The 12,056-nt window shown below is 42.6% G+C and overlaps 1 protein-coding gene across 3 annotated transcripts; it reads left to right on the forward strand.

The window, feature by feature from the left end:
- Positions 1-588: 588 nt before the first annotated feature.
- On the forward strand, positions 589-7,655 carry LOC131236510 (putative UDP-glucuronate:xylan alpha-glucuronosyltransferase 3). Of its 3 annotated transcripts, none has more exons than XM_058233749.1 (5): positions 589-772; positions 1,433-1,531; positions 3,747-3,953; positions 5,083-5,711; positions 6,120-7,655. In XM_058233749.1, the coding sequence occupies exons 2-5, from the start codon at positions 1,470-1,472 to the stop codon at positions 7,154-7,156; spliced, it is 1,935 nt and encodes a 644-aa protein (XP_058089732.1). In that variant the 5' UTR covers positions 589-772; positions 1,433-1,469; the 3' UTR covers positions 7,157-7,655. The 3 variants fall into 3 exon arrangements, with proteins under 3 accessions (XP_058089732.1, XP_058089734.1, XP_058089733.1); XM_058233751.1 differs by having other exon boundaries at positions 1,438-1,531; XM_058233750.1 differs by lacking the exon at positions 589-772 and having other exon boundaries at positions 996-1,531.
- Positions 7,656-12,056: the final 4,401 nt, after the last annotated feature.

The following is a 12,056-nucleotide window of genomic DNA, read 5'->3' on the forward strand; positions in this document are numbered from 1 at the left end:
TGCCACGTGTCTCAGACAGGTTTCCAAGTTGGAAAGTGTGCCGCGAAGCTCTTACATCTATCTCACGCGAGCGTGTCTCCTTGCATCCTCCTAGTTTCTAGGTATCTCGTCTTGCTTCAGTCCTTCGATCTTACTTCTTACGCGAGAGGATAATATCGTACATCGCCAGCATACTTGCACAGCATACATGGTTTTTAATTCTTAAAAGTGGGGGCCATTTTTTAGTAATCCAGACCATTTGTATGCTGAATCTCAACGTGGATGGAGAATAACCCGAACATGTGATAGATTGGAAGATCCCAGTGATCCTAATAGGAGTTTTTGTCAGTTGATGTCAGCTGTTATTGATTTCCTCATCCTAACCGTAAAATTTTCAGGACGAAAATCGGACGGTTGACATTATACCATCAAGAAAAGTTTCAATTTTCTGTTAATCCGAGGTGGGATTCAATAGACTAATGGTTTTGATTACCGAATCACAGCCCTCACCCATCAGAAATGAAAACCCGCGTATTGTGTGCAAATATGCGGGCGACTTCTCGTATATAATTCTCTCCCGCCACCACGTTTTCACCGGCCTCAAAACGTACTCTTTGAGAAACCCCTTACAATTCAAACCTCCGAAAATTGCCAGAAAAGAAACGGATCTCTCTCTCTCTCTCTCAAGCATTTTGGGGCCCTGGTTTCTTCTTTAGCTCTTCTCCTTGAATTCCACTCTGTTTCGTTAATTGAATCTATTTCTGCTACTTGGGCTTCGCTGGTTTGCTATCTGGTATCTAATTCTTCCCATTTCGGTATTTGTTTCTACAAAGAGAAGCTCTTTTTCGGTGAATTGATTCCTTCTGGCATTTGGGTTTTCTTCTCTTCTTCTTCTTTTATCATACTGGCATTTTCATGATCGAATCTTCCCGGTGGTTAATTTTTGGTTTGAATCAAGGTTCAAATATCAGAATGTATAAAAAATAATAATAATATAATAATAAAAGCATTACGAAGTAGTAGTGTCAAAATGTATCATTTCCATCAGTTTGTATGTTGATAGATTCCACTACAGACACATGGTGGCATTCCTCCCCATATATTTTTTTATGGAATTCAATATCATACCAAGGTCTCTGTGTTGTTATGGCGGTGTAACGTGATGAATTCGCGCAGAAATTGATGTGTTCTAATCTAATAATACTCCGAACCTTGATTTGAATCTTTATTATTATTATTAAGGTTTCCTTGATTCGCTTTTCTTATTTTTTGGTGGAGTATCTCCAGATTCCATCTGGCAAAGAATGATCAGAATCTGCGATATGGGTTTTCATTCTTTCCCAGATTCTCTTCTTTGGTATTGTGATTATTGAATCTTTCTTGGGTATGTTTGGCTGTTTCTGTTTTTTATTTAATTCTGTTTCATTTGGGTTTGATTTTGTATTGATCCTAGATCAGATGTTATCTTCCACTACTTCAACTGGATCAAGATGAGAGGAGCCGGTGGTGCATTGCCAACTGTTGAGGCCAGGCATCGGTCGGCTGGACCGCCGTAAGCTTCTTTTTTATATTTTTTTCGCATTCGATCTTTCTCCTAATTTTGTGCCATTTAGAGCCCAACTGTAAGAAGTAAATTTCAGAACATGGCACAAACTCATGGAAGTATATCTTCAAGTTTCTTCTCAATCCACATGTTTCTACAAGATCAGGCCTTTCATCAGGTGAGATCTGCTATACGTGTGGTGGTCTGTTAATCAGGCCATTGCAGTGGGGGGGATATGATTTCTTTGTATGAATGTCTAAAGAGCTTTCCCAAGCTGGGTAGCAGATAGATTTATATCCTGACCACTGCAAAAAACAGGAAGATGTTAGAATACATTCCAGAATGCTCATGTGGGCAGGCTCTATCATTGATGGATCGCGCTCTCCGGAAATTACAGAGACTGGACATTCCGACCGATCTGGCTGGTGGATTTTGTTCAATGCCGATGATTGCCAGTATTCCTTTTCACTACATTTGTGGATCGTCTTCAGATGTTGAGATCATCTGGAAAATGAAATTTAGCATGGCCCTGCGTGTGAATTTGTGAATTGTTCGAGTCAGTGAATTTCCATGCTATGCATCCAACTTGTGTGCAACACACCCCATAATAAAATCTGTTTGGCATGTGCTGGCCCTTGTTCAAAAGGATCCCATGTATGGTTATCTACTTCGCTGCATCATTCATCTGGCATTGCCTTTAGGAGGGTCGGAAAGGTGCTGAGTGAATAGTTTGGATTGATGCAGGTGGTTTGGATTGATGTGGATTGTGCCACTATATGGAAATTTTCATATAAATTTTGATTCCCAGTCAGGAATGTATTGGGTTCTATCAGCATTTGGAGGATCACTAATAGTTAGTTTCCTAATTACTTCGGGATCTCAAGGGTAGACAATGTAGCCATACAGCTGATTGCTTGCAGGAAGTTTTCTTCCTATTCATCGGTGGAGATTTGGTACATAGTTTGGGAACTGCCATGGGATTGTCGGTAGACTTGTCTAGGGGTGCACACGGTTCGGTTCGGTCTGGTTCTGGGGTGAAACCAAAACCAAACCGTTCCTTACGGTTCCAGGATTTTCGGAATTAGAACCGGACTGTTAGCAACCTAGAACGGAACTAGAATCGGACCGTGAAAACCGGTTCAGTTCCGGATCGGCTCCACGGTTCTGGGCTTTTTATAATCAGGCCTAATTGCATGTTCTATTTTATAATTTAGCCCATGTCCATTCGTGTTGTGATCCACTTGATGAATGATTTAGATATTGTATATAGTGTGAAAAAATACAGTTATGAAAATAAACAAAGGGTGCATTATAAACCATAAATCATAAGTCAAATATACAACTAAAATATATTGTAAACTCACGATTCCAGGTTTGGTTCCACGGTTCGGTCCTAAGTTTGGTTCCACAATTCAGATTCACGGTTCGGATCCACGATTCAGTTCGGATCTACATACCCCCCAAACCGGAACTAAACCGAATTAAACAGTTCTTTAATTTTTGGAACCAAAACCAGAACTGGAATCGGTGTACTCTAGAATTGGACCAAACTAGACTGTTCGGTCGGTTCCGATCCGGTTCTACAGTTCTACTGGTTCAATGTGCACCCCTGGACTTGTCGAACGCCCTCATTGGGAAGTGCTTAAGGCCCCCTAAATCTGAAGGATTAATTCGTTGATTCATTAGTTGGGAAATTTCTCCTTCTCTACAGCTCTGAATTTTTGCCACTTGCAGTTTTTCTGTTCATGGGAGGTGTTTGTGTGTGTCTAAGTGACTTTTCATTACTGACTGGACCATTTTTATTATCTTCTCACTTCTACACATATTTAAAGCTTCCACCATTACAAATATAGAGATGATAATCAGCATTTCAGTTTCCAAAAGTTCAATACTACAATCTTTAGTTTGCGGTGTTCACCAGAATGTGAAAGATGCTCCCAATATCTCTAGTCTATGACATGATTCACCATGTGTTTTGTTCTGTTTTTTAATCTCTACAATAGCCTTGCAATGCTTTCCTTGACCATCCCTCCCCCCCCCCCCCCCAAAAAAAAGTATCATCTTAGACCACATTTTCCTGCTCTAAAAAACAATTTACTTACATTTTTTTTGGTTCATTGTCTCAAATGTGGAATTTCTTTATTTACAATTTCCTGCTAATTTCGTTCCTTGACGCTTGACTGATTTGACCACTAACTTGGTTCATGGATTCTTGCCTGACTAGTGATGATATGAACAAAAGATCTCAAAGAAGTAATGATTTCAAAGACACTGACAAGACCATCTACACTTCCATCCAAGATAGGAGCTCAAGTTGCAAACTTCGTTCTTTGAAGCTTGTCCTAGTTGTTATTGTATGTGGCACTTTCATGACACTCCTCCACTCTCCAGGAGTGTATGACAATGAGCATTTCTCACCTACTGGTTCGCGGTATGTTCTGTTTTCTCACATACAGCTCAATATTTGAGCATGTCCAGGTTTTTGGGTTTTGCCAAGGATGATGAAAATACCTAATTGCCTTCTAAGAACTGTATAAACCTTCTCTCTTTTTGTTCTTTTGAATCAACATTTACCGAATATCCTTGTTATTTTCATGAAAGACTACACTGAAATGTCACTGGAATTTTGGATATTTTGGAGATAAAGAAAACCCCTTGCTATTTCTTATATAACATACGTTTGGATTCTCAATTGAACTGATGTACAATAATCGATATAGAAGAAATGATGAAAATGAAGACACCACCATTTTAATTCGCAAGGATGACCAAGCCCCTAATTGCAATTCCATGCATTTCAAGTCAGAACTAGAACTATGAGAGTCGTAATTTCAATTGGTCATTGAATTTGATTACTGCAATTCTGTACATTAGGCATCTAAAATGTAAATATGATATGCTATTCTAAAATGAAGGTGCTCGGGATATTTAAAGTTTAGCCAAACTTCACACTGTGATGCAGGATAATTAACTGTTTGATATAAAAGCTCGAACGGTTAGAGCATGGCGAATCAATCCTTTTATCTCATAGCCCGAGTTACCCCACTCAAGCCCAGTGTGAAATGCCCCTACATTAATCACCCCCAGTGAGGAGTTTGGAACACGAGACCTCCCGCTTTGATACAAATTTGATGTGAGACAATTAACCACTTGCTTTAAAAGCTGGAACTGTTAGAGCATGACAAATCAATCCCTTTATCTCATAGCCCAGGCCTCACATCGTATAGGTTAGGATCTCGGCCGAACTCTCCTCGTGGACCCCAAATCACATGAGCCGCCTACCCTGAGTATGTCCCCGCATCCCATAGTTACCCCACTCGAACTCAGTGTGAAATGCCCTTACATTAATCACCCTCGGTGAGGCGTCTCGAACACAAGACCTCCCCCGTGGGCCCTAAATCACATGGGTCACCCACCCTGAGTGTATCCCCATATCCCACAGGCTACCCCACTCGAACCCGGTGTAAAATGCCCCTGCATTACATTGTTTCATCATGTTATTCTCGCATCAAATTTTTCTCATCTGAAAATCACACAAAATAAGATTGTCATGAATGCAGGTTAAGATCCATTGGAATCGGGTGGACTTTTGCAGATTCACGTTATGCATCACATCTAGAAGTCAGCTGGGATAGAATTTCCAAAATCGTTGAACAACTGGCGGGGAGCAAGAGTGGAGAGCTGCAAATCGGCCTGTTAAATTTCAACGATGGTGAGATCAACCAGTGGAAGCAGTCGATGCCAGGTGCAAACTCCATCGCTTTACATTTAGAGCATGCCCAGAAGAATATTACCTGGGAGGCTCTGTATCCCGAATGGATTGATGAGGAAGAAGAAGAGGAAGTCCCAGTTTGTCCATCTCTACCTGAGCCTGATGTCCCAGAGAAGTCGCAACTTGATCTAATCGCCGTCAAGCTTCCATGCCGCAAGTTGGGAAACTGGTCAAGAGACGTGGCCCGGCTGCACCTTCAGCTCGCGGCTGCAAAGCTCGCAACTTCTGTAAAGGGCCAAGTGGTACATGTGCTTATTGTTACTGATTGTTTCCCTATCCCAAACCTCTTCACATGCAAGGAACTCGTTCTTCGTGAAGGAAATACCTGGCTGTATAAGCCCAACTTAAGAGTGATGCAGCAAAAGCTCTGGCTTCCCGTCGGGTCATGCGAACTTGCCATCCCACACAAGGCCAAAGGTTGGTTAGCCTGGTTTTCTTTCATTGGTTTCTATCACCTTTAAATTCTTGGGTATTTGGTGAAGCTGGATCATAAGAATGTTATTTTGTCTGGCCCATCAAATGGCACTGGCTGAGCCTAACTTTAAGTGCATATAAGCCGTTGGTCTGGTTCCCCCATCATGGGGTGGGTCATGCCCAAATATCTCATCTATTGGATGATCCTAGCCATCTGATGGAGATGGACAATTACAACTTACTGTTGAAATTTAATGGGAACCAATTTCAGTCAAGGATGATCAAGTCCTTGATAATGGTACACAAATGAACCATGGAAAATCCTTACCGTATGGCATTTTTATCCTCAAGCGGCACTGAAAACTTGAACAAAATTGGCATTGTTGAAATTTTATTTATTTATGGTAACAGATCGGTCTTACGTGGGAAGTGTGCATCGAGAAGCATATGCAACAATACTACATTCTGCAGACATGTATGTCTGTGGTGCGATCGCTGCAGGTCAGAGCATCCGCTTGGTGGGCTCCAAACGTGATCTTGTCATACTCGTTGATGAAACCATCAGTGAGTACCACCGTGGAGGCCTCGAGGCAGCTGGGTGGAAGATCCGGACGATCCAGAGGATCCGAAACCCGAAGGCTGAGCGGGACGCCTACAATGAGTGGAACTACAGCAAGTTCCGACTCTGGCAGCTGACGGACTATGACAAGATCATCTTCATCGATGCAGACCTCCTCATCTTGAGGAACATTGACTTCCTATTCGGGATGCCAGAAATATCGGCCACCGGAAACAATGCGACACTCTTCAACTCAGGTGTGATGGTGATCGAGCCATCAAACTGTACATTCCAGCTCCTGATGGAGCACATCAATGAGATAGAATCCTACAATGGCGGTGATCAGGGGTACTTGAACGAGATCTTCACATGGTGGCGCCGCATACCAAGACACATGAACTTTTTGAAACATTTCTGGATAGGCGATGAGGAGGAGAAGAAACAACAGAAGACCCGTTTGTTCGGAGCCAACCCGCCCGTTCTTTACGTTCTACACTATCTGGGCAACAAGCCATGGATGTGTTACCGTGACTATGATTGCAATTGGAATGTGGATTTCTTACAAGAGTTTGCGAGCGATGTTGCCCATGAGAAATGGTGGAAAGTGCATGATACAATGCCATATGGTCTGCAGAAGTTCTGTCTACTTGAGTCAAGGCAGAAGGCAGGACTTGAGTGGGACCGGAGGCAGGCTGAGAAAGCGAACTACACTGATGGACATTGGAGGAGGGAAATCAAGGACGGACGCCTCATAACCTGTATTGATGAGTACTGTCTTTGGGAGAGCATGTTATCACATTGGGGAGAAACGAATTGGACCGACGACGGGGTTACTGCAGTTCCTCGGACTCCTTCCAAGGTTCTTAAAGTTTCTCTTTCCGGCCTGTAGTTTGTAGTCTCTCTTTTCGTAGGATCCTGAGTTTGTTAGGGGATGCTAATTCCTGAAGCTTATCTTCAGGTGCCAAACATAAGTGCTCCATGCATGCCAACATGGCCCATTTGTGCAGAATTTCATAGGGTCGTCCCGCAGTGAATGTTTCTCGGCCCAAAAACCAGGTCAGTCCACTTACCAAGTGGGCCATGCATGTATGAAGAAATGGGAAGTGGGGAAAATGACAACCAACTCACCTGATGAGTGGCCTACTATTAGGACAGGATCCATGCACTGAGAAGACCATCTGATGAACATACTGGATGTGGCACACATGTACCATGTAGGCAGGTAGGGCAATTGTGTTCGGCACTCAAAAATGGGGGAAATGAATTATCATTCCTCTGAGTTCGGTATAATTGGAGTTTAGACCTATATAGACGGATACTACGAAATGGGTGTTGTATCTGTAGAGGCCATGTTCATGGTACATACCTGCTGTTTCTGGTTCTGGGTACCGTAGGTTTCAGCTGCTTGGATGCACCACGGAGGATTGATCAACACTTGACTTTGTATTGGCACCGTGCAGATCAATTCTTCTATGCATATCTTCTTGCTTATGTCTTGTTCTGCATGCTGCATTGGTGTTTCCTTTCCTTCATAGCTCTCTCTCTCTCTCTCTCTCTCTCTCTCTCTCTCTCTCTCTTCAAATAATTTTTTGTTTTTGATTATGGTCGAATATTATGAATGAAGAAAAAGGTAATACACCCAAAAATTACAACAGCTCCAGCAGCCGCACTGTGAGAAACCATCCATTGGCTGTCCCCGGCTGAAATAATTGCCTGTGGTTTTGAGAAGTTGCTTCAATAATATAAACCTAACATCCTATAAGTGGCATGTGAGAAATGAAAGGGGAGTAGAAAAAGAGGTCAGGATTCAGATGGAAGGATCATCTGATTGGTGCATTTTTGCACGGTGACTGTGGAAGAGTGGATTGAGCTTATTAGAATGTCTAATAGATGTATTGGAGTGTGGACTTTCCCTCTTGTAAATATGTATGTATCCAAATTCTCCAATGTCCTGAACAGTCTGATCATGCTGATTTGATGCAGATGGATGGCAGAATTACAAGATGTCTCATGGCTTAGTGTCTCACTCTACCCTATCCATGACTAATTCTAACAAGAAAAGGGAAGGCAATAGGTGCCTTGGCCTGAAATTTTTCCAGACAGCTGATCAGGTGGAGAGCACGGACTCGGATTGCCTAGTGTAGCACAGCACCAATGTTGGTACTGTGTGCTACTCGAAAATCTGTGGGCCCCACCATGATGTATGTGTTTTATCCACACCGTCCATCCATTTTGTCAGATCCATTTAGGGCTGAAGCCCAAAAATGAGAAAGATCCAGATCTCAGGCAGACCACAGCACAGGAAATAGTTGTGATTGAATGCCCACCATTAAAAAATTTGTGGCGGCTACAAAAGTTTTGGATCAAGCTGATATTTGTGTTTCCCCTTCATCCAGGTCTGTGTAAGGTCTCTGTAATCTAATCAACAGGTTGGATGGAAAATAAGCATTAAGTGGGCCCTAAAATGTTTCTAATGGTGGTCGGTCAATCGCCGCTATTTCCTGTGGAGTGGTCCACCTGAGATCTGGATCTGCCTCATTTTTGGGCTCAAGCCCTAAAAGAATCTGACAAAATGGATGGACAGCATGGATAAAATGCATATACAATATTATACATCAAGCTGCGGCACACAGCTTGTCCAGTAGCCCACAGGACCAACATCAGTGCTGTGTGCTACACTGTGCAATCTGAGTCCAGGGAGCACATGCAAAAGAAAAGGACAGTTAATACATGGAACAAGTCCACAATTAAATCAGATATCATGAGCTTAGCATTTATTTTGACTGCACAAAATGGGAGAGCTAATCACCAAAAGTAGATCCATGTGGCAGTAGGAATCTGCTTGTCGTGGATAAAACACATACATCATGATGGGGCCCACAGCTTTTCCAATAGTGTACAGTACTGACACTGGTGCTGTGTGCCACACTACGCAATCCAAGTCCAAGGAGCGCATGCAAAAGAAACATTCAGTTCATACGCAGAACTAGTCCACAATTAAATCAGATATCATGAGCTTACATTTATCTTGACTACACAAAATGGGGGAGCTGATAGCTCAAAGTAGATCCATGTAGTATTAGGAATCTGCTTGTCATGGTAAGCTGATTAATGAGAGAAATAGATGGCAGAAAACCCACCTTTTTTCAAATGGAAAAACTCTTTGTTTTTAGCTCCCCTTTGTAAATAATGATGAATTATGTGCATGGAATCAATCAGATCCTCTAGAAAAACCCAAAAGACCTAACATACTCAATAGATGGCATACAGATAATGGCAGATGGTCTGATTTTTGCAACATATCACAGGATTCCTTCACAACACATCACAATCTACTTCAACGGATGTATCACAAGCGGATTGTTGCAAACAGCATATGGGATATCACAAGACAACAGCAGATGGTGTCTAGCTGATTCTTCAAACACAAGATAAAACCCGTTCCTATAAATCACAAGCTGATTTTCCAAACCAAATATCACAGGATGACAGAAGATGACAAGTACAATATGATAGCATTTTTCAAAAATCAGAAGCTGATTTTTGAAAAAACATGTCACAGCATGACAGCAGATGATTTTTCTCCACGGAGCAGATGGCTTAACAGGTTTCAAAGATACACTAGGACTACTCATATGTAGATTTCACACAAAAATACATACCGATAAAAGCAGTAAGCTTGCCCTCCATAATACACCTGTTAGAAGTAACGGATCACAGCAAATACATGTTTCAAAAGCAAGGTCGGAAAGGTATCTCCAGTCGCACAATGGATGACCCGTTGGACGATATGCAAATGAGGAAACAATTTACATTGTAAAGATGCCCACATAATATGAATTAACATTAGTATGACAGTTCAAGCAATCCATTGCTATGCCATGGAAAATGGGCATGGTTTGAATAATTGCATTTTGAATTGCCTTTACATGTCTTCAAAATGGTCAATTGACAGACTGCACAGAGGATAATCGATGGATGTTGTTACTTGGAAAGCAATTACCATGGGATATTGATCCATGTTTGGCAGAGCTGCTCTTGGACTTTCCTCTGAAATGCAGGAAAGGGGCATAAGACAAATTGGGAGTACCTTTCTTTTAGTGTTATCTTCTTGCAGCATTGCCAGCACGGTAAATGAAGGTTAGAAGTATTTCAATTCCATGCAACAAGACTTGTGTATTGATCCTCAAATCAAGCATCACGCAGAAGAAATCTTAATCAGGCTGAAAGTTTTATAAAGAGAATGTCTTTAGTCCCGACAGCAAGAATATGGGAATCCCTATTGGTTGCAAGTAGAAACAACGGGAACATAGAATTAGTAGAGCTTGCAGCAAAACATATCTTTGCCTTGCAAAATGATGACACCAGGTGCTGCATTCTGCTATCTGAAATGAATGCCAAAGCTGAGCAGTAAGAAAATGTGTCGTGAAGATGAGCTCTCTCATGAAGAAAGAAGGTTTAGAGAAAACAATATGCTGCGGCATCATTGGGGATAGGTGATGCAGGACAATTAATCACTTGCTCTAAAAGCTCGAACTGTTAGAGTATGGCGAATTAATCCTTTTATCTCATAGCCCAGGCCCCGCATCTCATGGGTTAGGACCTCAGCCAAACCCCCCTCGTGGGCCCCAAATCACATGGGTACCGCCTCACACAGGCCGCCCATCCCGAGTGTGTCCCCACATCCAACAGGCTACTCCACTCGAGCCCGAAATGAAATGCGCATTAATCACCCCCGGTGAGGAGTCTCGAACACGAGACCTTCCCTGTGGGCCCCGCCCACCCCGAGTGTGCTCCTGCATCCCACAAGCGACCCCACTCGACCCCGGTATGAAAATGCCCCTGCATTAATAGGTCCCATGATAAGACCAACATGATTTATAAGGTGCTTGACATTCTGTTGAGGAAGATAAGTGAAGTTGTCTATATTCATAGTACTATGTTTTGATAGCAAGATATACTGATATAGTAAAGGAAAAAAGCAAGCTTACTGAGTAGTATTAGTTGGAGGCCGGTGCGTTGTCTCGGTTGATCTCCACGAAAGTCAAATTCCAATCCTTGTGAAAAATAACATCATCAGGCCACAAAGACAATCTCTAAAGTTAGTAGACTGAAGATTATAGTGGGGGTGATGCAGGACAACAAACCACTTGCTCTAAAAGCTCGAATGAACTGATAGAGTGTAGCAAATCAATTCTTTTATCTCATAGTCCCTGCACCCACAGGTCACCCAACTTGAGTCCGGTGTAAAAATGTCCCTGTATTAATCACCCCTAGTGAGGAGTCTCGAACACGAGACCTCCCCCGCTTTAATACCACTTTGATGCAAGACAACTAACCACTTGCTCTAAAAGCTCGAACAGATAGAGCATAGGGAATCAATCCCTTTATCTCATAGCTCAGGCCCCGCATCCCATAGGTTAGGACCTCGGCTGAACCCCCTTCGTGGGCCCCGCATCACATGGGTTCCACCTCACACGAGCCACCCGCCTCGCACAAACCACCTGCTTCACACAGGCTGCCCACCCCGAGTGTGCCCATGCATCCCACGGGCTACCCCACTCGAGCCCGGTGTGAAAATGCCCATGCATTAAGGGGATTTATGAATCTATCACCACACCACTTGATATTGTTTACTACAGGCTATCGCTTTTCTTTTTTTAGTACTGCACTCAAATTGAAGGTGAGGGTTTTGGGAAATGCATGTTTACCATATAAGATGCAAATGTTGGCAATGAAGGATGAGGTAGAATTTCTTGCCTTTTTCCTTTTGGATGAATGAATGAATT

This window comes from Magnolia sinica, chromosome 2 (genome assembly GCF_029962835.1).
Source record: "Magnolia sinica isolate HGM2019 chromosome 2, MsV1, whole genome shotgun sequence".
Classification (NCBI taxonomy): domain Eukaryota; kingdom Viridiplantae; phylum Streptophyta; class Magnoliopsida; order Magnoliales; family Magnoliaceae; genus Magnolia; species Magnolia sinica.